Source organism: Struthio camelus, chromosome 10 (genome assembly GCF_040807025.1).
Source record: "Struthio camelus isolate bStrCam1 chromosome 10, bStrCam1.hap1, whole genome shotgun sequence".
NCBI lineage: Eukaryota > Metazoa > Chordata > Aves > Struthioniformes > Struthionidae > Struthio > Struthio camelus.
Genome location: NC_090951.1, coordinates 16,035,406 through 16,062,519, shown reverse-complemented (window position 1 = coordinate 16,062,519; position 27,114 = coordinate 16,035,406). Strand labels below are relative to the sequence as shown.

Genomic DNA, 27,114 nt, shown 5'->3' with positions numbered 1-27,114 from the left:
CGCGAGGCGGGGGGGAGGGGGGCGCGCGAGCGGCGCGTGAGGAGGGGCTCGCGCTGTGAGGAGCCACCGCCCTACTCCCGGGACACCCGGGGAACGACGGCGGCGGCGACAGACGTTCACCCGTCCGGGGCGAGAACCATGAGGCAGAGGAAGAAGAGGAGGTGCCCGGCTCGGCCTGCAGCACCGTTCCGGGCTCCGCGATACGTACTCTTCCCGTGACAACGCCAGTGAGGGCACCAGGGCGAGCGGGGAGCGCTGCCGCCCTTACTAAAGATGGCGCCGCGGCGGGCGCTCTCCCCGCCCTCTGGCGGGGCGGTGCCGTCGCGGGCCGGTGACGTGCGCGGGCTGTGCCGAGGGAGGCTGGGGATTCCCCGTGTTGTTGTCCTGCGGCCGGCGGGATGGGAGGCCGGAGCGCGGGGCGGCGCGGCCGGCGCTGATGGCGGCTCGCTGGGCGGCCCGCGGCTCCGGGCCGGGGCCAGGGCCGGAGCCGGAGCCGGGTCCGGGATCGGGATCGGATCTGGACGAGTTCACCGTCCCGGCGGAGAAGAGCCGCTTCCTGGAAGGGAGCCGGGGCCGCATCGAGGGCTTGTTCGAGGTGCGGCTGGCCGTGCTGGGGGCGCAGGCAGACTGGCGGCCCGCGGGCCCGCCGCCGGCCGCCGCCAGGATCTGGGTGCAGCTGGCGGGCGGCGGGAAGGCCGTGCGCAGCGCCAAGGTAGGCCGGGGCCGGGGGCCGGCGGGGAGCGGCGCCGCCGCCGTGTGGGGAAGGGCCCTGCGGTGCCGCTCGGCGCCGGGGCGGGCGGGGAGGAGGAGGAAGAACGGGCGAAAAGCGCCACTGCTTCAGGAGGAAGTAGAAACTGCCCTGCCTGGGCAAATAGGTGTGTCCCAGGTGCCAGGGTGCCTCCGGGGGTGTGGAAATAAGGGAAGAGGTAAAGGGGAATAAACGCCGAAGTGCAAAGTTCGCTGTGACTGCAGTATCGAGTCACCTAATCGTGAAATGTTGCTGGGGCCCGCCTGTGTGGGAACGGGAGGGCCTTTAATACCTACAGGGCTGGTCTCGGTGTTGGCAAAGGCGGCCCGAATGCCTCTCTCTCTTCCTCGTTTTTCTCCCCTAAGTCAAGAAATCGCTAGAAAGTGATTGGGTGTTGCCATGTTTCGTGACTGTTTCGTAAACATAACTTCTTGTGTGGGGTGTAGTAGCCTGCTAACGGAATTCTTGTGTGCAGTTTGAGGCAGTTAGTATCTCCTTAGCATAGAAGTTGGCAGATCCGGACTACTTCACCAGGCTGTTTGCTGGAGCAGACAGGTTGAATGTATGCTTAGAAGGAACAAAAATAAGCTAAAATGAAGTGTAAAAAAAAAAAAAAAAGACTGTCTAGTCTCTTCTCTTGGTGTCTTTGGTTGTGACATGAGTTGCTGTGTAGTAATCTTCATAATGTTCTTATTTTTTATTGTTAAATCATTTGTATGGCTAATGCTCTTCAAGGACTCAGCTGTAATGGTGTAATTAATATTACTCCTAGTGGACCTAGAGCGGAAGTATACCTGTTGGAATCATATGACAAGCACTATTTGTTCTGAAAATAGTTCTCAAAAAGTAAACCTAGACACCTATTTTCTTATATTAGTGGGGATTCTTAACAACTTATTTTAAGACATAATTCCCTGTTGGACTCGACATTCCATTATCAAAAGCTTGATTCCTTAACTGTGTAGTTTATAAGACTTCCTTTTGTGAAGTATTTCGAATGTTAAGGTTGTTGAATTTAATTGGCTCTGAAATTGACTGTAAACTATTGTGCCTGTGTATTGGCTCAGAAACTCCAGAAGCTGTTACAGGTATCATAAAAAGATATTCTTCCTGTACAGGCAGCTGCAGTACAATATTCCCTAACCCCAAAAAATTAAAATGTGAAAAACAGCAAATTTCAATTTTCTACTTGCTTGTTTTCATAGAATAATACAAAATATTTATAGGAAAACATTTTTAAAGAGACTATACTATGTTTTTAGCATATTAGCAGAATTGCAAAAGTATATCCAGGCAGGGCTGAGGCATGTTAGTAAAGCTTCCCTAATGTAGGTGTTGTCATGGTATGTTTTTTCTCACTTATAACAACCTAGTTTCTTATAATATGGAATAATAATGTAACAGCATAGTAACGTAATAACAAGAATATAACTTTTTGTATGCTAATAGCAGCCTTTGTCTTGAATCCTATGTTGGCCTTGACTCCCAGCAAAAAGGTGTTTATTTTTGAATCTGCTTTCTCTGAGATACAGTTGAGTTCTTACTGGATTTTAAATTTTTTTTTTTGCCTACTTCCCCTAATTGCCTTCTTCTGCCTTGAGCCCAATTATATAATCTAATAATTAAAACAATGTTAGCTGACTTGTAGTAGTGCTCTAGTAGGCAGTGGCTTGCTGTATTGTGACAGAAAACTAGGGATTTGTCATTAAATTAGTATGCGTTTATATGTGTGAGTTTTCCTAGAGTCTGAGCAGATTCTTATTGGCTTGCATCCAACATCAGCTGTTGAGAACTATATATGAGTACTTCCTGGTGAAATGTGTAGGTATCATAGTAAGAATGGCTATAGCTGAAAGGAACCGAGCAACAGTGTAAACTTGCACTGCATTTTGTTCAGGTTTCAGTAGCTGTCTTGTGATAAGTCCTTCCCTCTTTATATCCCTCCCTCTTTAGGGGAGAAAAATAATAGTTAAAGACATACGCAGGTGCTATGCACAGAAAGTTTGCATCACAAACTTTATCTTTTGAGATTTGGTAGTCAGCTTCACTTCCTTGGGCTTGTGTTAAAAATTTCAAAGGGGAAGTTAGGTATTAGTTAAGTCTTAACTCCCTCCCTTAAGAGGAGGGAGTTAAAACAGAAGTTATGCCAATGCATACATAAAGACGTGGTGAAAAAGGAGCACTTTAAATTTGTCTTACTAGGAAAATTGAAACCTTTAATGAAGATGGAGTCCTCCACCATTCCCTCCTATCCTTTGTGTAGCTCTTGTCTTAATTTCCAAAAGTAAAATACATTTTTCATAGAAGGTAAGCTCTAATTACTGTCTCACTATTGCATGAGGCAGCAGTGGAGTAGTTGGAAATGTGTTTTTTTTCTACTGCTGTGGCTGCTGTTAAAAGCTATCCACAAATCTTTACAATATCCTTCAACTATGTGGCCTAAAATTTGCTAGTTGGTAATTGTATGTTTCAGAAATGGATAGTAATGCTTCTTCATTTCTAGTTTGAATCCAGTTCGGAGAAACTGCGGTAACAAAGTTGCTCTTTGGATATGTTGTCTCAAGCTTCAAGGATCACTGTTGCTGCCTGCATTCCCATTCCAATGGGAATCACCTTGAAAGGGTCTGGGAGACTTGACTTGTCCTGTTGTCTCTCCAGATGGGAACCAAAGCTTTTTGACTAGGAGATATGAACAATTGCACATTGTTATTGTCTCCCTTGAAAAACTCTTGTGATAGAAATGTATGCTTTAATTCATCAATCACAGGCAATACACTCATTTCAGCTTCAGTACTGTTTAATAAATGTACGGACAATTTCCTAGATCTTGAATAGTCTTTTATAATTGCTTCATTGTTGTCCTATTGCTCTGCAAAATCAGTCATGTGATGACTAAGATGCAAAAAGTAATCCATTGGATCTTGTTACTACAACAGTGGTTTGTGTTAATAAGGTTTTGAAGCATCCTGGCTTGATATCTATGCTAAGGTAACTCAGATGTTAGACAGTGTTAAATTGTAGTAACACTGAGTTACATTGAGTAGTGTTACATTGTTCATTACCTTGTACTGGTTTTCATTTCAATTTAAAAGAGAAGCTTAACTTCCCTTCCATGCAGACAGAAAGATAATAAAAAATAAAACTTGGTGTACTTGGAGTTTCTGCAAATACAGCTACTGCAGCTTAGAGACTGGTTTCACTACCTTAGATGATGTAAAGTGCAGAACGCAAGAGCTCAGAGAAAAACGATGCTACCTGAAAGAAGATATAGTAAGTTCAGATATTTTGTCAAAAAGAACAATCTATATTTAGAACAAGATAATGTAGTGAATTTACTTTTCTCGTGGTAATGTCTAGGTAGTAGAAATAGTAATGCAATTTATTTATCTATTATGAAACAAATTTTGAATGATTCTTTCCTTTACATGCTTAACACAGAAATAGCTTGATTCTGGAGTATATTAATCATTTGTCAGTGTCACTTGCTCTTTCAAAATACTGCATTTCAAAGCTTCATGAGAAAAGGTGCTTGCTGTGAGGCTTTTTGGGTGTGATTTGCTTTTGGTTATAAATACCTATTGTAAGTAGATGCTTTTTGTCAGTCGTAGTCTAAAATATAGAATATTTAATTCAGTTTATCTGAACTCTGATAGATGTTGTTACTGTGTGGTAAAGTGTATGTGTTTGTTTCCTAAAGAAAGGACAACCCTGGAAGAGGTTGGCTGTAACTATGTTAAAATTGTTTGTGTTAGGTTTATATGTCTTAAAGTAGCATACTGAGTAGAACAAAACAGTAATCAGTAAACACTTCAAAGTTAACATGCACATATTGTTATGATTTTTAAACTCTATTTTAGTTTCAGTTAGTGTTTCGATAGCATAATCTTTTGAAGCTATTTAAGTTTGAAAGTTGTCTCATTGTAAGGCTAGAAAACTTTCGGTTTTTAGTGTAGTTTTTCTGTAGTATATCTTTCAATGAATGCTACTATGGCTACTAGTTATATTGTGCCATGCCATGGAAGGGAAGTCCTTGATTTACTATTATTATTATGTATTATATTTATTGTCATTAATAAGTATAGGAAAGCTAACACATAATAACTGTTTAAAAGAATGGGATGGTTACCACTGTGATGGCCCCTGTTTGGAAATTTCCTTAGTAAACTGTTTTACAAGTTCAGTTTTATAGACTAGAATTACTGTAGTGCAAGGAATTTGTTCATGACCAGAGAATGGGGATGGTAAAATAAATCTTCCTAGATTTGTCTTTTTAAACACTAAATGCTTGCATTTCTTATCTTGATTTTTGACATAGTCTTTAGTATCTGTTTGAAATGACTTAGTCTCATAAAGTAAAAAAAGAAGCATAGTAATTGAAAGTTGTTTCTATTCTAGCTAATCAGTCATTTTAATTGAATTCTGTGTATAGCATAATGTGCTGGAACCCAAAACAGAGTGAGTTACATATTGTGTAAATATTAGGTACAAAGTTTCAGATTACAGATACAAGACTTTTAACCATCCAGCCTTTCTTAAATCTGAGACAAAAATGGCAATGTCTGTGCTTTGTCTGTATGACCCTAAGTGCTTCAACATAGTGAGAGCTCTGATATCAAGAACGGTAAGAATTTTTTGCAGTCATTAAGTACAAAATGTGGTGTGTTAAAGCTACAACTTAGATACAGTGCTACTAACAGTTTGGACTAAAATTATTTATAAACAATGGTATGCCAAAGAAAGTCTTCTATAAAAATCTATTTAAAAGTAATTTTAAATATCTGTATTTATCTCTCTTATCCAGTTTACTGGCAATATTTATTTTCTCATATTTCTTTCACTAAGCTGGCTTTATTTGCTAATGTACTTGTCCATTACTGACCTAAGCAAAACTGATTTTACATAATAATATATATTAGCTTTTCACAAATGAAGTAGTTTACTTTGCTGTCTTTCTCTCCTTTTAGGAGTATATTAAGGGACTCTGTGAACCTGAGCTAGAAGAAAAGGAGTACTACCCAAAGGACATGCACTGCATTTTTGCTGGTGCACGGAACCTGTTTCTCAACTGTCTTATTCAGGATACCTGTGCTGACATAACAGTGCTGGAAACAGGATTACTCAGTATTAAGGGCGGTGCAGAAGCTGTTGTTATGGCTCAAAGTCAAGTTCAGCAATTTGTGAAGCTTTTTGAGAATAATGAAAGCTTAGTAAGTGAAAATGAACCAGAAGTGAAAAAGCAATTCAGACAATTTGTGGAAGCACATGCAGACAAATATACAATGGACTTACTGATCTTGCCTAGCTCACTAAAAAGAGAACTTCTAACTCTCACACAAAGTGAATGCTCTGAAGTAGAGAGCGATATCATAGATCTTACAGGTTCTGAAAGCCCAACAGAGCTTTTACAGAATAAAGCCTCCAAAATAATTGTTATGAACAGAGATGGAAGAGCAGGTGGTGATGAAGCAAGAAACAATGCTGGAACACCTGTAACTGAGCTTACAAAGAAAATGGACACTGTGTTTTCTGATGCTTCTGAAACAAGTTTTGTTCCCATAAATGTTATGCCTCCATTAGAGGCAGTGGTTTCTAAAGAAAGACAATCGTGTAAGAGAAGATCTTCTGATGCTGAGGAAAGGCTTCCTAAAAAACAGTTCTCTTTAGAAAATGAACAAGAATCTAAGTATGCCTCACACAGTGATCCTTCCAACAAGGATTCTGTTATTGATCTGCTTTCAGATAGCTGCAGTGAATCAGATGATCCCAATTTCTCTATTAAAGAAGGCGATGATATCAGTGAGGAAATGGAATATAAGATTCTTGTGAACTTTTTCAGAACAATGGGATATTCACAAAATATTGTAGAAAAAGTTATTGGTATCTTGGGACAATCTGTGGAACCATTGACATTGCTGGAGGAAATTGAAAAGGAAAATCTAAAATTTCAGAAAGAACTTGAACAGTCATCTCAGAAGCTTAAAGCTCTAAATCCTCCATTAGGAGGTAATGCAAGTCATTCACAAACTCAAGAAGACAAAGACATTTCTAGCAGTAAAAATACACTTAAATCCAATCATGCGTCAAAGGACATAAAAAATGAACATCATAAAGTAAGAGAATTACCAAATGCACAAGTTGATGCAGAAGGTAAAATGCATGTGCTTGTATGCAAACCTGCCTCACCTTCCAGTAAGAATTCAGCTATATGCTTTAAACAAAGAGATACTTATTCCCCTGGTAAGAATCGCAGTTCAAGATCAAATGATATAGAAACTGATGGTGTTGTGGCTTGCAGTGCTATACTGGCTGCAGCTCCAAAGGATGTTGATTTTGTAGCCAGAGGGAGCTCAGATGTGCAGCATATCTCAGCTAAGACTAAAACTGCTGTTCAGCAGAAATTCGCAGGGCCCTCGGCTGTACAGAGCGGTCATCCTATTCTTGAGGACCACTTAGGACATTGCAGCTCTTCTCAAGAGAGACCTCTCAAACAGCGCCCTTCCCATCTTTCAAAATTTGAAAATCCTCCCCCAGGCACTGTATTGTCTTCACAAATAAATGCTTCAAATTCTGATACAGAGACAGTGGGACCATACAAACGTCATATTGATCCTTCGGTTACTGGGGTTCAAAGATTTATGGATTCTCTGAAAAAGCCATACAGACTGGAGTTGAAAAATGAACCTGGGAAACCATACTTAAAACATATCATTATTGATGGAAGCAATGTTGCAATTTCGTAAGTATTCCTATTTTCAACTATTTCTCTTTATAAAAAGTTCAATAAACTTCCAAATTAAATTGGGAAGAGGAGATTGCCATCACATATATAAAACAAAGTTTTTTGCCAGCTAGCTTTTAGGTGAACAACACTTTGTGTACTCAGCAAGGTTTTTCAGATACTGGTAATGGCTGTGGTGGTAAAATATGATAAGATTAGATAATTGGAGAGGACATGAGATTCATAATACTCATTTTAATTTCTAACATACAAGAATGTTGATGTTTTTATTCTCTGCTTAGTAACGACATTTGTGTTTATGACTGACTTATTTGAAGTTACAATTCTCTGCTGAGATACTATGTATAAAAGGAAACAGCAGTTCTTTTAGCAGATGCTGCATAGATGACCCTTCTGCTAGGATAGTGCTCAGGCCCTGTTATTTTTTATGAATGTAGACATGCAATGAAAATATACCATCCCACTCCAAAGAACTTGCAATATAGGGAACTGTCTGTATGCATGCACATGTTTTATCTTCTGATCTCCTTATACCTGAAAGAACATACGCAAATGATAGTAGGAAGTTACAAAGCTGTTTAATAATTTTAAATGATTGCCTGACAAGGCAGTGTACATTTAAAAAAAAAAAAAAAACTATGAAATGGGCACTATTAGTACTCAAAAGATCAAGAAATGCATTTTATTGACTCATGCAGGGGTTTTCTGTTACTGTACCTATTTTTTTAATTCCTTCTTTTCAGTGTTTCCATTGCAGACAATCTTTGAAGGCAATGCCAAGTACCACCTTAAGTTTGCTATCATAACTGTTAGAGTCCAATGCTCTCTGACCAGGTTCTTTTAGGTATTCCACATATGGAAGGTGTAATGTTTAATATCAAAATTTACTACTTTGAAGATATATGATGTTAAACAGGATTTTTGATTTAGCAGAGTGATACAGCAATATACTGAAATCACAATATAAGTTATACTTAGGAATATAAAGCAATTGCAATATACAGTTCAATCACGATACAAATGTGATCTCTGCATTAGAGAAATACTGGTCTCTATCATACTCTCACAGTCTTGATGCTGGGCACCCCCAGTTGCTAGGAAGGAATATGTGAGCTGAAGCCAGCTCTCTTCAGAATTCTTCTGTTAGTTGCTCAGTTTTTATACTCTGTGTTGGGCTGAGCCACATATATACTTTCCCCCATGCTGGTCTGGCTAACTCAGGGAGGCATTCGCGCTCTTTGGATCAACTGGTGTAAGTGTTCATCAACTCAACTGAGGTGTAAGTTGATCCACTCAACTGACATAGCTGTTTATCTAAAACAAAGGCCACCCGCCGGTCTCCTGGTCTCCTTTGCCTTTAGATAAAGTCAGCTTTTGTTGCAACAGCTGTGATCAGTCACAACCTGTATTGTTCCTGAGCTTCACGGGCACCTTGCCGTTGCCCATCTCCTCTGAGCGTTACCCTATTGTAGGGGTTTATTGGTTGGTCATACTAACTGGAACAGTAAAAACAATTTAAACCTGTATCTCTTACATATTTGCTTGCCTTTGTTCATTTTAACATTAGTCTTGATAAAACTATCCTTGAATTGATGGCTCTTCTCTAGCCAAGAAGATGCTTGGATTTGTTCTCTTTATACTAAGTAATTTTGGCAAGCAAACATGTCAAAAGTTTTGTCACTGTTTGCTTTGGGGCTTTTTTTGTCATTTTGGAATATGAAAGTATAAGTAATAACAAATGCACTGTTTCTTTCCTTTAATAAGGAAGTGGTAGCTTTTAAGAACAAACTGACTGTCCTGCTGTTCCACTGGTCAGTATAAAGATAAACAGGAGTAAATTTACTATGAGAAGTTGCTATTTAAAACTTATTTTTAGTTCCTCTGCTGAAAAAAAATAAACCTATCTGGTATAATAATTAGTTTACAATCTGAAAGCCAGTTGTAGAACCCAAATGGAGTATTTTAAGCAAAATAATAAGAAATCTAACGTAGACCATTCTCCATTTCCAGATAGAGTGGAGAGCGAATAGGCTATATATCCTGTTTCTTAAACACTTTAACTATTTTTAAAGTACAGACTTTAATCCTAAACACTGGAAATCCTGAAGAGCCTTAATGCAGCCATACTATCTTAGATTTGGTTGGAACTAATTCTTTAATTGGGTATTTCCTAAGAGTAGGCTAGAGTGCTACCAGTGGTCCTATCAATTCCGTATAATACTCCTTTATGCTGAGGAAAACACTCCTAGCTGGTTAAGGTATGTGTAACAGATCTCATCTACTCCTAGCCATTAGATGAAAGTTGCTTCCCAAAAGAAGCTTAAGTACTGTTTAGGGGAAGAAAATAAACTTTTTCTGAAAGAGCTATTTTTCATTTTATATACCATAACTAGAAAATAATGTCTAAACCTGTCCTAAAATGAATTTAATATTTTGTACCATTGATAGCTGGTATGGTCTCCCAGAAGTAAATGTATAAACACAGATCTTGTCTCTTTGTACACAAACACAGTTGTGTTAATGGAAAAAAATATGGTTGCATGCTTCTAGTTTCATGGATCTAGACAAAGATGCCCTTAGGTATTGTTCTTTCATGGCTGTGATGGATCTACTGTAACTCCTAAACTTATTTTTAAACAGGGTTCATGGACTAGCAAAACCTAATCAGTTGTTAGGGCTACTAAATACTTCTGACTCCTTTTTTTCTGCACAACATCTCCACTCAAACAGAATTCATAAGTCTATTATGGAAACCTTCATAAAGTAGAGTAGTAGAACTGTTAGTACTCTTATTTCAGCAAGCTAGGGAATAAATTTCAACTTCTTCCCTCTACCTGTAGTCATAGCCTGATGATTTCTTTTTGGATACCTTAGTATTTGCTGATACTTTACATAGACTACCAGTGGACACCTTGAAATTCCTAAACATACAGTGCATTCAGGAATATTTCTGACAGTGTTCTAAACTTCTTTCACATTTAAAAAAAAAAAAAAAAACTCACATTGTCTGTTTTATTGACAGGCTTCATATATGTTTGCACACAATCTTCCTGGAACACTGTTTTCCACTGTTCAGAACAAAACCAACTTTTTCAAAGACTGTTAGCTTGAAATGCAATTTGAGGAGCAAGGATCTAGTAGTGTAGTCATAGAACCATTTGTAGTTAGTACAGAAAGTCTCTATAGCACCAGGAAGGAGTCAAAAGTAAATCTGGATGATTCACTGTGTTTGTAAGAGTGAATGTAGGAAGACTGTAGTATATAACCTTTCCTACCAAGTGGTCATTGACTGAAGAAGGTGGTAATCATCCTTATGAATTGATTTCCATAGGTTAAAAGCCCAGCACTATTCCTTTTGAGTGGCAGCATAAAAACTCTTCAGTTCGATCACTGAAGGGTTAATCAAACTAGTTGATGAATGTTTTCTGTCTTTTGACTCTTATAGTCCTGCTAGCTTTCGGGGGAAACCCTACAGGAGCCACAACTCTGACACTCCGTGAATAAAAAAAAGTGTACAGAGTTTTGTTACGGTAAATAGTGTTTAAAGCAGACTTATTTCCTCATTGTTCAGACTCTGTTATTTAGAAAATAGTGATGTAAAAGTGCAAGTCACGACTGAGTCATAAGCTACCTTGAACTCTTTAGAATGATTTCCCAGATGTGTATTAATGGAAAAGAAATGCAAATTGTTGGGGTCATGTAGAAAATAACACACCACATCCTCTTGGCTTTTCAAATTTGGAGGGATTTTCTTCTACATGTTTCATCTGCAACTGTTAAGCACAGCAGTCTGTTGTAAGACAGAATGTATAGTCCTTCCAGCAGACAAGGAGGTATATTACGTGTCAGCAGATACGGAGTACAGTATGATGAGGCCTGCTTTTCTTCTGTTGTGTTTTAAGAACCACCAAACACAATCTGAAAGCGATCAATTAAAAGATGGTGAATAAACATCTACTTAGCTCTCGGAAGGCTGTGAGGCACCTGTAGGGCACAGCGGTCTGATGTTCTTGGTGTACTTTCCCCAAATGCGGTTCTGTAACATCTGCCTCTGGCTGTTCAGCCAAATGAAAATTCTGCTTATGAAAATCAAAGGACAGAAAAACTGACCAAAAATAACAGAACCACTGAGATGTTTAAATGCCCTGATAAATAAGCAATGCAGGGAGGGTTGATGTTTCTTTACGTAGCTATTTTGCAGCTTCCTTCTGGCTAAATAAAGCCTTAGTATTTTCTTTCAGGTTAGAAAGTGAAAAATTGTTTTCTTTTTAGGCTATCAGTTTTACTTTCCACTTCCTTGAGGGTATGGATATCTGCTTCTATTACTATATGTTTTGGCTTTCTAAGTGTCCTGCTATTTTGAAGGAATTAATGCTTTGCTTGCATGCTTGGACTAAGGCTGAATGGGCTTGATTTTTTCAACTACTTTGTAGCTTAGCTCTGGAAGACTGTAAGGAGCTGAATGTTTCTCTTTTTGACATACACAGCCTAGTAAAAACTATACATTGATACATTAATCCTTGCGTAGGCCTGACAGCTGTAGTTTCAATATGGTTGTTGAATGAGAGGAAGCCTAGAGTTTAGTCTAATCCCTAGCAAGTATTTTAAAGCCTGCCCCTTTTTCTATGCTGAAAACAGGCCTTTCATGGTCGATTGAAATATTCAGATAGGTGTTTGGTCCTTTTAAATTAAATTTTATTAAAATATTGAAAAAACTTGCAACAGAGTAAAGGAATTAGTTGATGGAGTTATATGTTGCTAGAATAATTTGTAAGTCATGATACATGCTTTTCTTAATTCAGTTACAGAATCAAAAGAAAAACTTGATGTGGCCTGGAAATCAATCTGTAGGCAGCCTAGGCTTTTGTTGTTTACTGCTTTGTCTGGCTTATGATCATCTCTTTAACTTCTGAAATACTGTCTTAGGGTTATAAAAGGCTTTTAAAGATCTGAGATAGCTGGAAACAGTAGTATATGTTTACAGTGGGTACTGGGGAACAGATGCAGTCTTTTGATATAGATGTTTGGAAGATAAGACCACCCTTGAATAAACTTTTTAAAATGAAGAATATTGTCGTGCAATTCAGCAGGTGTAAAGTTCTAAAATAAGAGAATGGAGAAGTGGAGAAAGCATAGCTTGCAACATGAGCATTGAGTTCTTTGCGTCCCCTGAAGTGCAGCTGAGAGCCATTAAAATAGTAAAAGTATTGAACAGTTTTCTAGTTTATTGAATAACATACCTAACTTAAAATATAAAATTTAAGATTAGGACTGCATTCTAAGTTCAGAACTTAGAAGATTTATGAGGGGTAAATCCTCTGTGACTGTTGCATTTCTTTAACTGTTCTTGATGTAAAGAAAATTAATTTTACTAGGGCAAGTACAGCATAAGATTTTTTTTTTCCTTTCAGAAACTCAGTGAGTTAATAAGTCAGATTTCCCCCCTTTTACAGTTATGATTGAATTTTTTGTTTGTTTTTCTGCCCTTCTGCATAGAACACTTTCCTCCAACTCAGTTGGAGAAGCTTGCAGATTTATATTTTGATGCATTTATTTTAAACTGAGTTTAGAAAACTAGGAAGGGGTCCTTGAATGTTACTAAAGGTTGTCTTTCACTGTAAAACATTTGCATGGGAATGTTTTAAAAAACTCTGTTTAGACATTTTACTGGTAGGTTAACCTGGGAGTTTACAGATAAGATTGCACTCAAAACTGGTAAGGCTTATTATTAGGCTTATAGTATACATTATATTGCATATTATATTATAATATATTATCTATATACTATTATAAGAGCAGTCTAAAATATGATTACCACTTGATCAATTATTACGTAAATCACTTCAGTCATTTATCTAACTCAAAAGGTGGAATACATACTTTTTTGTAAGAAATGCTTTGTCTGATCATGCCATTTTCAATTGTAGTTTTATTACAATCAGCATAGATACCTTCTCTAACTAAGCATATATTTGTTCTCTAACTAAGCATATATTTGTTTTTTCCTAAGTCTAGCCTCTCATTCATGAAAATAAATGTGAGAGAAAAGTTTCTGAATTAAAACTGGAGTTAACCTTATGTAACCTGCTATTAGGTGTTTTGTAGGATTTTATTCTGGAGATAATTCTCAGTTGGTCTTTTGTGTCTTATTTTAAGATTCCTATTTGCTTGAATCCCAGTTCTTAGAACCTGGTTAGCCAGTAAATAACTAAAGAAGGACTTTTTGCCCTTTGCTAAGTAGATATATTGGATCACTGGATAATTTAGGTTGGGAAAGACCTCAGGAGGTCATCAATTCCAATCTCAGTATTGTTTATGTTAGGCAATTGTTTGTTAGTTTGCTAACAAGCCACTTAACTGAGTTGCATAAACAGGAAGAAATAAGTATCTTACTCCTTTAATAGGAAGAAATGATTACCACTGAAGTACAGTATTTTGAAAGTCATTCTTCAAAGGAATTGCATTATTTTGCTTGAAAACAACAGCTCAGATTGTGGAAGTAAAGGGGAAGGAGGCCCTAATATCTTAGATTATGAGTGGATTTATTGTCCCTTCTAATCCTTCGGAACCAGTTGAACCAACTTCTGTTTCATAGTAGGACTGTATTTGGAACTATCATGAATTGGATGCTGATCGTTTTGATCTATTATCAGTAGGTTTCTGAAACCATCGTTATCAGCCTCTTTTAAAGGAAAACCCAATTCTTCTGGTGACTCAAATGTAGTTCTGCCCACGAAACTCAAAGTGGACTGAGTGATATACCTGTCTGTCTTTGGAAAGGCTTTTGAGTTAAGTTACAAGTGACGTTTGTATTCTTCCCCCCTCCCCCAGTCATGGTCTAAGGAAATTCTTCTCCTGTCGAGGAATTGCAATAGCTGTTGATTACTTTTGGAAACGTGGCCACAGAAATATTACTGTGTTTGTTCCACAGTGGAGAACCAGACGTGATCCTTACATTACAGGTGAGGCAAATAATTTCCTTATGTTTCTTTTATTATCATTTTCTTTATTAAACAAAGTTATAACTAATTGGATACTTCTGGGAATAACGTAGAGAAGCAAAACTTGATAAAACTGAAGCATGAGAGTTCTGGCTGCTCAGCATGCATCTTTTTATTTCAACATACATCTTGGGACACTCTCTGAAATATTTTACAGGCCAGCTGATATGCCGTAGGTGGAGGCTGTTTTTTTTTTTTTTTATTAGAGAATCTTTAATTTCTGGTTTCAACCTCTTCCATTTTTGTAATGTTAGCAGATCTCTAACCGTCAACAGGCCATTCCTATAGATTAATAGGTAGAGAAATAGTCCACCTTCTCTGCTAATTATTTCTCAGACTAAATCAAATCTCTAAATAGCTCAGAGGAAAGTTTTTATTTTTAAAACTGAACATTTGTTTCATGTTTCAACAGAGCAGCATTTCTTAACACAGCTCCAGGATGTTGGAATATTGTCTTTAACCCCTGCAAGGATGGTTTTGGGAGCAAGAATTGCTGCTCATGATGACAGGTATGGAACATGTGTAGTGTTACAATCTTTTTAAACATTTGACTAATGGTTGCAACATTAATACTTCATATGTGATAGTATTAGTCAGTTCTTCAGCCTATTTGGAAAGGAACTATGCCTCCAGCTTATGTGTCTGAGCTTTATATCTGTTACATCTAGAAATCTGTTTCTTGTGATAGTAAAATACATAATTCTGTAGTAATTTTGTACATATAGTTTTCAGAAATTAATGGAAAATAGCAATTTTATCATGGCAATTTTAACAAAAAAAATTGCTAAGTGAATCCATTTCAAATTTCATCATTTGTCTTCAGAAAGAAATGAATTTTCTAATAATGTGTTATGCTTTCCTGATGGTTGATTTATCTCTGGATGGCCTCTAACTTTGTAGAACTCTAGTAAAAATCAGCTCCTGAAAGTTACTGTTTTGTTCTGCAGGGTGGTGGGGGTGGTGGTTGTTGTTTTTAATACCATTGGGGCACCTAGACACAGACAGATGTTTGGATCACTGTATTTGTAGCAATGTTTAGACTGCTAAATTTCCAAGCTATTTCAAGCAACAGAGTTCAGCTTCAAAATTTGGGGATCATCTCTCAGCAAACAAGTCAGCAGTAAGCTTTAGGTGTGTGGAAGCTTTGTGGGAGAGGGCAGTCCCCTAGTGACTGCGTAGCTGTTACTGAATTCTCCCAGTCTTGAGACACAACTAGAAGAGCATACTAGCAAGTTCTTTGCACAGCCAGCTTTCCTAATTCTGCATGGATAAGCAGTTTGCAGCTTTGAAATTGCTAGCTGCCGTTCGCTGGACCTCAGTTTCTGCCTTCTAACTAATAATCATTCCTACTTTATTATTCTAACTACAAAATCATCAAGTGCTTGCATCATGGGTGTGCCTGTTTTTGTTAATTGTACAGTTATGTACCTGATTGCAAAACTTGATGTGCAAAAGATAAATTAAGTGCACTACACTTTATATATTTTCCTTGTGAAAATACAGCAACTCAGATTTGTTAAGTAATAATGTTACAGCAGAAACAGAATTATGTAGAAGGCAGCCAAGCTGGAGTTTTTTTCACGCTAGCTCTATACCTGCAATATTTTATATACACCCAGCTTTGATATAACATGCTGTATAGGTGCAGTAGGTACAGCTGGGATTACTTTAGAAGTCAGTGTTGTGTTAACGTACTTGCACTTATGGTCAAAAGTGTATATGCCTCCCTAAAAAAAAAAAAAAAAATCCATTCACTTTCTTCTGAAATAGTCTCCATGCAGTGTTTCAGCTAGCAAAAAGCAAGGACATTAACGTTAAGCAAAAAAAGTATGTGGAAATAAACTTGGATTGGAATGTATATGAAATACCGTACTCTTCTGTAAAGCATACCATTTACCTCTACAAATACTTCAGAATCTTGTGTCTTTTTAGCCTTCCATAATGACTCTACTGCACTAAAACTAATGCTACCTAAAGCATTACTGTTCAAATTTATATGGTAGGTCAAAATCAAGTAATTTCTTGGTAATGAAAATGGCTGTTTTCAAATTTTCATGTAAATACACTCGTTTTGAATGATGGAGATGTTTAATTTTCTAGATCTTTGGACAATTTTGAGCAAGGCAGACTATCTTAACTGTTTTTGAAATGAATGTTACAGATTTTTATTACATCTTGCTGATAGAACGGGAGGTGTTATTGTGACTAACGATAACTTCAGAGAATTTGTGACAGAATCACTTGCCTGGAGAGAAATTATTCAGAAAAGGTAACTACTTGTGTTTCTAAGAAAGCTTAAAGGATGCCTGTCTGTACAGTTATAGGCACTATAATAAAAAAAAGAAAAAGAAAAAAAAAACACATCATAAAGGCAGTCTGTCATGTGACTCTGGTAGAGCCCAAAAGATTACTGTGTTTGAGTTCCATCACCTTAATACATGGCCTAATAATCATATCTTGAATAGGCTAATGTCCCTGATTTTCATATATTCTCTAATGCACTTCTCTTTTTTTCTTCACATGACCAGAAGCTTGGTGTAGCAGCCAAGCTGTGTCCCTTCTGAAGCTCAGTGTTATATCCTGTTAAAGTATACCCTCTCTGAGGTCTGTTTCCACAGGCTTTCTTGATCTACATATCACTCCTTCTAGGAGACATGATAACACAGACAGGCAGGTCTGCTGTTAACGTTTCAGAATCAATCACTCTACTGTAGCCCAACAAATAGACATAGCTAAACAAAATAAACACTTAAAACATTTCCCTGCAGCTGTTCCTTGCAATTGTTGAGTGTCCTTTGGGTTTAGATGAGTCGACTTAGCTGTCAGATATCCCAGAACTGACACCTGGATTCTCTGTGAATGAGTTTCTGCTGTGCAGTCTGTTTCTTTTTTTCTTTCCAGTTAAACCAGATCCTCTTACTATGAAATTATGATCTACTGTTAATCTCCTTTGCCCAAATTTCCCATTAATCTGTCAGAGTTCTTATCTCCCAGACATCTTCTGAGGGTATATCTGCATTGCAGTGACTGGCGTCTGTATAGTTTTACCTGAAATAAATAATTGAAAACTGGCTTGGGTTTTCATAATATAGCTGGAAGAGCATGGAACTTATGTTAGCTTGTTATGTAGGTATTTACCCTGTTTTCTGAGCAAGTTTTGCCTAAGCTGGATTCTGTTCTTCTACAGTACTTCAGCAAGTACACTTAGTGCGTCATTCAGAGTCTGTGGTTTTCAAGACGTTGTGTTAACATCTGTTATCAGTTTTAGTTCTGGGGGAATTCCACTCTACCAGATCCTCTCCTTGCAGATAAATTTTGGTTGAGCTGTTTTCCTTGAGTGCACATTTCCCACTGTCCCAAAATGATTCCAGAAAAAACACTTCTTTGTCTCTTATCAGTAAACAGCTAACTCCATGTTCACTAGTTGTTTGACTGTCTGGTAATGTATGCGTTTTAGCTCGCTATTTGAACATCCTGGCAAGGAAGGGGAGTTTAAACAACCAGAAGATATTCTCAAATCATCTAGAAAATTCCACCCTGACCTCTTTTTTTTTTTTTTTTTTAAAAAAGCCATCACCCAACATTTTCTGTCAAAGAACTAGGTGTTTTGCAGTGCAATGGGAACAATTCACATAATCGCCCATTGAATTGTTTTGATGGGAATGTTGTTTGTAACTAAAACGGGTGTTCACTAATTAGGCTTCAGGGACTCCTAGTATGGTATGAAGTTTCTGCTTTAAGGTGACTTATGCTACAGAGGTGAAGGGGCAGAAAATATACATTAATGTTAAGTAATATTGAAAAAACTCTCTTACAGGTTGCTCCAGTACACTTTTGCTGGGGACATATTTATGGTTCCTGATGATCCTTTAGGAAGAAATGGACCCAGATTAGATGACTTCCTTCGCAGTGAAGGCTGCTCTAGGTATAAGCACTGTTTTCACTTTTCTTTGAGATAGCTATGATTTTAGATGTGGAATGAACTGCTTTCCTGTTTCACTTTCACTGTTAAAGGTACAGTAATATTAAGCAAGGACACTACTTATTAGGATGTAGTAGCTTAACAAAAACATGTTTTTTCCTGTTACTTCAGTCTGTTCAGAAACTGCTGGTGACGCTTGCATCTAATCAAGATCCTCAATCAAATCTGAGATAAGTAAGATAAATGCCTCAGTAACTTCCTGTGAGGTTTGGTTGTCGTGGCTTTCACACAAAGGTGGTCCAAACAGCGTGTTAATATTGCACAAACCTACCAGTAGTTTGGATATGTGGTAGTCTGGTATCCTGCAAATGAGAATGATGCTGTCTAAAGTATCTCGGTTGATCACTTACGCATTATGGGACAACAGGTACTTTAAAAAAAAGCAGTCTAAATTCATACCCTTTGTCACAGGAGAGGTGTTTCACGCTACAGGGTATCTTGAGGGTACTGCACTGTGCTATTAGCAATACCTCTTAAAATTGATTTTATTATTAAATGCATTTGTATTTTATTCATACTTTTAAAAATTAATAGCTACATAGATCTTGTTCTTAAGATCATTCTATTTTTAAATGTATATATTAAAAAGTATGAACTTGCTCTGCATTACCTGCCAAGACTTGAGAATGGATTTACTCTTTTGCATGAGATAATAAGCTCTTCTTTGCACTTCTTTCACCAGCTTAGGAATTATAAATGCTAATGGTAGTGAGGAGTGCTGAGAGCTTTTAGAAACAAGTGATGAAGTAATTAAAAAATCAGTTGTACAAAAGGCAAGCCTATGCACTTAAATACTAATAGAAAGTATAAGCAAGAAACTAATCTATTGGAAACAATTGAGGAAAAGGAGACATGTATGTACCAGCTGATCATAGGTTGACTGAAAATAGCCATATGATGTAGGCATGAAAAAAGCGAATGCAGTTCTAGAACTGCAAAAAGAAATGTTAAGGAAATATTCAAACTCTGATGTAAAGCTCTTATGAGATGTCTTTTGGAACATTATGTTTTGGTCGCCTATGTTCAAGAAAAATGAAATGAAAACAGAGCATGTCCTGAGAGATGGCGGTGATGAGTGTGGAAAAGGAGAGCTCCTTTCTTTTGAGAAGTCTAGAAGAGCTTGGTTTACTAACTATATGGGATTTTTTTGGAGAGAGAGAAAGTGTCAGTGTAAAGAGTTGATTTTGTTCTTTCCTGAGAGTTTTCTATGTGAGTTAAATGACACAGTGAGCATAAATGGCACCATTGGTTGCTAGGAGTAAAATCAGAAACTAGATCTCAAGCAATTAGAGAACTTTCCATATTGAGTAGCAGTAGGTGGTCCCCTAATTGCTTTTAAAAGTAGAGCTCCATACATTTTATGTACTGTTTCCTCTAGCAGTAGGAGAATGGACTGTATCATGAATTCCAGTTCATACTTCTGTGTTATCTAGTGGCATCAGAAGTAGAAGCAGCCCTAAATTTTATAGTACTAGCAGTTGAAAGTGACAACAACTTTTTAAACCAAGTTTGAAACAAAATCTCAGTCTTTAAGGAAGACTATTCAGATCCTGAAATTGCTGAAAAGATTAATTGCCCTTACTAGGGATATCAAATGAGGCAGATTATGGCCTTGATCCTAAGTGTAGGCATGGCTGATAGCTCTCAGTCATGAGCAAAAGTAGATGAGGAATGGTCTTGTGGAGCAGCTGAAGCCCCTTATAGTCTGTCTGTATTTTCACATGTTCTGAGTCACTGTACGTGCGTTCAGTGTATTTTTAATGATAATTTAGCTCTGTAATACTGAAGTTGATACTTCTATAAAATAAGCTTTTGGCTGTTTTTACTGTATTCTGCCAAGTTAATGTCACAATATTCTAAAAGCACATTGGAACGTCTCCTAGATAATGTTAATTAGATATTGTTAGTCACTCCACATTCAAATTGAAAATTGTTAAACCTACTGTTTTGTTTCACTTTGGAATCAAATGACTGCATTTTTTAATCAATAATTAGCTGAGCAGTAGTAAAATGTAGGCGTTGAAGGCTTTTCTTCTTTTCTGTGGTTGTACAGAGACAGCTAGCATCTCCTCTACCTTAATTTAATCAAAGATTTTAATTTTGTTCCATAGAGATTTTCTGTCAGCACAGAAGGCTTTACAGAGCAGTGGACAATATTCTTCTGAGAAACCTTTCTTCATGCCAGTCCCCAAACCAACTAGTAGCAATCGACAGCCTAAAAACCAAATACGTGGCGATCGTTCACCAACCTGGCTTCCGCTGGAACCAAACATACAGACTTGCCTAGCAATTCCACCACAGAGATCTGCCTCAGAAACAGTACAGCTAAGAGAAGCCCTGATAAAAATATTTCCTGATTATGAGCAAAGACAGAAGATTGATCAAATACTAGCTGACCATCCATTTATGAGAGATCTTAATGCATTGTCTGCCATGGTGCTTGACTGAGTATTTTACAGGGTTTTTATATCACAACTGATGTGTCTAATTTTGAATGTCAATGTGGAGGGAAATGTTGCTTTGTGTTGTGTTACTTTGTGAATATTCAGAACCTAATTTTATTTGTATAAACAAAGATATTTTTTGTGTATGTTTCTATTGCTAATAGATGCCAGGTTTTTGGTAAATTAAAAACTGCTGCTACTACAGATTTGTATTAATATTTTCTATGAAAAAAAACCAAATCTTCTGCTTCACTTGAACTGAGCTTATTAAAGCAGTAGCAGTTCTCAAGAACCGTTATCAAGCAGTTCTCAAGAACTGTTATCACTTCAAAATAGTGTTAGCACTTTTTAAAACTCCTTTTCTCAAAGGGGAAAAATCATATCAGAAGATGAAAAGTGACTCTTACATCTTCAGACATATTTTCCAGACATATGCATAACCTAATATAGCCTAAGCCGTGCACCTAGGAGGTAACATGGTCGGGGGGTTGCATGTAGTGTATAGATACTTTGTAGAAAACCTATGCTCTAATAGTACCTCCTTCAATTTATGATCTTCTAAACATATCTCAATGGAAATACCACAAATCCTTTTAGTATTTTCAGATATGAATACTGCTGTGTTGTATGTCAGCCTGCTTTCATTAGGCCTTTTTTGTGGATTTTGGAAGTAGTCTGTATACTCTGGAGGTCTATGAACTGCAATTGGTGATTGCTATACCGGAGTAGTAAATATTTGGTGTGGTGTTGAAGTACTGTCACAAGGTGGCATTGTGCATCTGTTTGTTTGTAATGGTCAAGATGATTTCTGACTGATGCTCAGAAATGCTAGTTCTTATACAAAAAAAAAAAAAAATTAAATTCAAGACAGATAACAGCAACTATAAAAGTGCTGCTATGGGTAAAATTGAATATTATATGAATAATTTACTGGTAAACGCCTTTTGGATATTGCAGGCAACTAGGAAGTAGTGTATATATGGGTAAAAATCTTAGTGCCATGGAGTGAAAACAAACTAAGAAAATCCATTTGCTTGTTCATTCAGGTTGTGAGGTACTACTACCTTAGAGTAGTTGGGAGAGGAAAATTTTAAATTAGAAAGTGTAAATTCACAACTCACCTCAGTGGGAAATATTTGGAATGCTTTCAAAGATTTGTGATATCTACATTGTTAAAGATTCTAAAGTTGTTCTGAAGGAAAGGAGTATTGATGGTAAAAAGAATTTCTAATTTAAAAACAACTTGTTCTACTTCCTGGTTGCCCTTGTCCTACCCTGTTCTAATTTTTAATGCTGTAATAGGCTAACAGAATGTGATACTGTTCATATAGAAACTGCATGCTGTCTTGCGTGCAGTTAGTAAGCTGCAGTATTCAGTCAGCTCCACTCCATTAAATCTATGTTGGGATATAGCCCGGAAGTAGGGTGAAGAAAAGGAACCATAGTTCACAAAGGTTGACCACTAGGACCACTCTCAAGACCAGGAGCAAAGTGAGGATTACTGTGTGTCTATGTCTGTGTACATACTTAAGACTGTCATACCTTGCCTTTAACAGGTTTCTGGTGCTAAATTTTCAAATTAGTAAAAGAAAATCGGACCGTAAAGACGAGGCAAAAAACTGAGGCCAGTAGGCCCATGTTAAACTTCTGAAATACTGAGCCTTATCCTAAGGTGTGAGAATAGTGGCTTTATCTCCAGGAGTTCCATGGGTTCTGAAATCACTCTTTGCTTAGAAGCAAAAGAGCTGGCATATACTGAGGAAATGAGGGAGTTAAAAGTCTCTCTTTATCTTCTTGGATGGTTGTTTCGTATACTTATGAAGGAAGGCAAAATCCTGTTGCTCCTTCAACAGGAGTGAACTGAAAGATAACTGTAGCAGGAGCTGAGGAAATATATTAGGAAAAGTTCTTGCAGCATCTGAAAAAACAGAAGTGAGCACAAGGAAAGAATTGGAGTATGTTTCTGCATCCAACTGGACAAACCTTAGGGTTTTTTTGTATACCTCATTGGGTTATTCATTGGTCAGGTGGGCAAAGTCATCCTAATCAGCAGTTCTGTTGCCACACGTGCTTTGTGATCAGCAAATTCAATCCACGTAAAAGCTTAGACAGGTTCTTAAAGTCTGTTGACATGGGTTCCAAATAGTACCATTTTAATAGAAGAGTAAAGGGAGTTTTAGTAAGGGAACAGATTTCAACCAGTTGAGGGCTTCTCCGTAAGGAAAGCATCCTGAGGAAGATGGGGGTGCTGGTGAACTGGATAATTCTGCTTAGTTCTACGTCTGGAGTGAGTCATGGGGACTTTGGTCAGCTTTTTAATACCTAAGAAGCTGTTCTAGAGGCACTCAAAAGAATCGAGGAAATGGTCTGAGACGCATATAAGCTATTCCATCATTCCTTTGCATACTCAAAACTGAAACCAACTGTGCTGTATAGAAGTGCAGATAAAGAAATACCTTTTTGTTTTCAATTTTTTGTCATAAAGGAGGAAGAAGATAAAGATCAGAATACTACCCTGCAGGGGCAACAAAGATAAGTACTGTGTTTCTGATCAAATGGGGGAGATGCAATGAAGAATGTAAAATCTTCACTAGCTAGCAATGGGTTAAAGAGCTGTATTAACACTACTAAATTCTAGTGTGTCATTTCTGTGCTGAACGTCATATTTGAAAGGAATCAAAAAAGGAATATGGCATCAACTGTTCAGCAGAGTAGGATCTGATTACTTTTGCATGATGCAAGAAGTCTAGCTGGGAATAGTAGTTACCTAAAACCTGTTATTCTTATCACTTTCTTGATTTGACAGGTAAATTAGTTGATTTTGATAGCAGAAGCCTACTGGGGGGCATTAAAGCAAGCTGTCATAGCTCAAATCCATATAAAATAAAACCCAGTGGGGCCAAAGATTCTTAGTTTTTCTTTTTTTTTCCCCCCTAGGTTCTCTTACCCCTTTCAGCTTTGAGTTTTTATTGCTGCAGCTCTGTTAGTGAGGAATGTTACAAACATAACTGGTAGGGTCTGAATCTTCCTTGAAGAAGATGGGTGGAACTGCTGCAATACTATGCCATATGGTGGAGGAACACCCCGTGTGGCATCTCAACTGCCCTTAAAATGAAACCATCAGTGTCTCTTTTGTCTTCACTTATTCTTAGTTCCTTATTAGCTTGTTTACTGTAAGTACAAACAGTCTTAAAATGCTGTCTTTCTGTCCAAAAGAACTAGTGCTGGATGAAGCACAGCAGCCTAGAAAGTTTTCTAGGAACCAACATCATCAGAAACTCCTCAGAACGTGTTTTTGGTAGGGAGTGGGGGGCTGACAAAATACTGTGCATGAAAGTTGGTCCACGATGCACCTTTGTCAACGCTACAAAATGCTCAAAATTGAATGAGGCGAAGGTAAAGTCTGAGTGCAACATTATCCCTTTCTAAGTTTGAAGGTAGCCAGAACGTCCCTGACACCTAGAACACAGTGTTCCAGAATGTTCCAGAATCCCAGACAGCTCACATTTCAGATACATAATCTGGTTCTGTGCTGGCAAAAGAGGCATACGGTAAATGAGGTCGTTTTGCAAACAAGTTTTTTATGGTCTGATAGCCTGAATTTGTAACTCTTGCTGGACCTCAGTTAATTCTGTGCAGAGTCTCTGTACTGTGTTTTCCAGCGTGCCCTGTAATTTGGTATTTGGGCTTTTCTTTTCCCTACCAGTATTAATGTATTGTATGCGCCAGGCACCTTTCCAGTCATCTTGGGAAGCAGAGTTGACTGAACCTAAGAGAAAAAGCACACCAGTTTGAAAATGTGAAATATACTGTTGTATTTACTGTAATGTTTGTATATTTCCTAATGCTAACTTATATGTAGAGAGAAAAATACAAAAACTTGTCGAAATATTCTGATTTGTGGGAAAGCTGTTGTTCACTGAAAAAATCTCTAGGAGAAGACTCTCAGGATTGAACAGAGCAAAATCAAGCTTTTTCCACCTGCTGTCACACGGGGGCATTGCACAGATCCAGTGATAAGCTTGCTGAGGATGAAAGGTACCTACTGGCAGCAGGTAACAGTGGTCTCCTCTGGTACATGAGAAGTGCCCATTTGTACTTTTGCCTATGAAAAATATGAAGTGATTAATGATAACTTCACAAAGTAAGTATATAGCATCTTTTGCTCACCACAGAGTGAGCATGAACAGGGACAATTTGTAGTGCATATATTACTACATAATTAATTATCTGCCTATATTTCCATTCTTTTTATAGGCAGATCTGAGAGAACACTTGGATTTTGCCTAGGTGAAAAACGTGGAAAAAGCTGGATTTGGAAATGAGGAATTACAGAAATTGCCAAGGGGAATATTAATAATTAAGTTGTTGGGGTTTTTCGTTTTGTTTTTTTTTAATTCTTCTCTACCAAAAACGTTCCACAGACATGACAAGCATAACCTTTCCCGTTCTTCAAACAGGGACACTGAGGCAGGAGAAAGAGAACCGACTTGTCTAGAACTGCTCGACGCAGCAGACGGGAGTGGCGGCCGACCCCGAGCGCCTGCGCCTGGTGGCGGGGACGGGCTCCCTGGCAAACCCCTCCTCGCGCCCCCGGCAGCACCTGTCCTGTCGAGGCAGACGTCCGGGGCTGAGGGCTGAGGCGAGGGCTGCTCTCCGTCGGCGCCAGCGTGGCCCTGCTCGCGCCGCAACGGCCCCGGCGCTGTGGGGAGCAGGGCTGCTGCGGGCGTCCATCTTGTTTCACCTCAGGTGAGCAGTGGCAGGGAGGGAGGGAAATGGGGCGGCGAGAAGTCAAGGAGGGCGCTGGTGGTGGCCTCGCGCCCCAGTGGAGACCGTATGAACTCATGTGGCAGCCTGGGCAGTGGCCAGGATGCTTTTCTGTGCCTTGGCCCAATTTTGCAGCCAAAGTAGGCAGGTTGAGGGTGAGTGTGAGACCCTGAGGGGAGGGAGGCTGCTGGGAAAGCGTCGGGGGCTCGGGAGCGCCACCCAAATCTCCACTCGGCCGTGGGTCACGCAGCAGCACGAAGGCCTCAGCCAAGAGCAGGGCAGCTGCACGGTACATAGGTGTCTTAGGTAAGCTCAAGCCTCCCCGCTCTGTGCTGGCAGGCCTAACAAAACGTGGTAACGTCGATATTAAACCGAGCCGCAGGCAGCCCGCGATGCTGAACAACGAACGCACAGCCTGAGGGGTGGCGGAGGGTCTCCAGAGGGTGTGGAGGTGTACTTGTGCTCTTAACTAACTACCAAGAGGTACAGTCACGTGTCTTTTCTATTGTGGCTGTATTTTCTTGATACAAATGCTGTGTAAACTTTGTGGCTATCTACAGTAAAGGAGCTGGGATTCAATCTTTTTGCCTCAGTATATATAACAAGATCTTTTGTTCATATGAATTGGTTTACTGCAACTGAAGGTAGAAATTTTGGGGGTTTTCTTGTCCTGAATGATTGACCTATGCCTGAAAATTGTCAAACGTGATGTTCTTACTCCAAAATAAATGTTCAAACTTGGACTTAATCAGGAATAGATGAATATCTTCTAAGTCACGCAATTGCTTGATCAAGGGTAGGAACTTTGTGTCTTCTTTCATCTATGTGCGTCCTGGCTAGACCTGTGTTCATTTTTTAGGAGTTGGTATGAAGAATCCATGTTGCAACCTCTGTTCTTCTCTCTGAAATCTGTTCCTACAGTATGTTTTGCGCTAGTCAACATTTGGCTGCTGAAAAAACACAGCTCGATTTAATCAGATTACACTGACTTAGGGAAAAGTTTGGGGGGAAACAGGATAAGATCCTGCGTTGTCCAGAGAGAAGTTTTGGATTTAAGCTGTGTTGTAGCCCTCCCAGCTGTTCCTGGTTTACAGTCCCTGCGGAGCTACACGTCTCTCCTCAGCATTTCCTCGTGACAGACCTGAGGGAAACCCTTTGATAACAGCCATATTTTCCTCCCTTTCTGTGCTAAGAATTTTTTATTTTGATTAGAAGCAGTGTTTTGAATGAAAATAGCAGTGCCCATCTTCTATGAGTAAGAGCGGTGGGAAAGTTACTCTCTTTCTGCCTTTTAGGATTCTATTGAATGTCCATCTCTTTGATGAAGTCTTTTAACTCTGATTTTTGGTATGGGGATGATTGGAAGATTTTTGTGATAAATTCAACAGATCACTGTCAAAAGGAGTTTGCTATCTAAGTTTTAGAATAAGAAC

The 27,114-nt window shown here is 38.5% G+C and overlaps 1 protein-coding gene across 1 annotated transcript; it reads left to right on the top strand.

The window, feature by feature from the left end:
- The first annotated feature begins 367 nt into the window (after positions 1–367).
- Positions 368–21,780, top strand: N4BP1 (NEDD4 binding protein 1). The gene is made up of 7 exons (XM_068955973.1): positions 368–712; positions 5,713–7,484; positions 14,319–14,449; positions 14,901–14,997; positions 16,650–16,757; positions 18,306–18,413; positions 20,582–21,780. Exons 1-7 carry the CDS (start codon positions 437–439, stop codon positions 20,916–20,918), a joined length of 2,829 nt encoding a protein of 942 aa, XP_068812074.1. The 5' UTR covers positions 368–436; the 3' UTR covers positions 20,919–21,780.
- The last annotated feature ends 5,334 nt before the right edge of the window (positions 21,781–27,114 follow it).

Coding starts and splice junctions, on each gene's coding strand:
- N4BP1 (XM_068955973.1), top strand. CDS start 437: ATGGCGGCTCGCTGGGCGGCCCGCGGCTCCGGGCCGGGGCCAGGGCCG. Junction 14,998..16,649: donor ATTGCTGCTCATGATGACAG/GTATGGAACATG, acceptor TGAATGTTACAG/ATTTTTATTACATCTTGCTG. Junction 18,414..20,581: donor CGCAGTGAAGGCTGCTCTAG/GTATAAGCACTG, acceptor TTTGTTCCATAG/AGATTTTCTGTCAGCACAGA.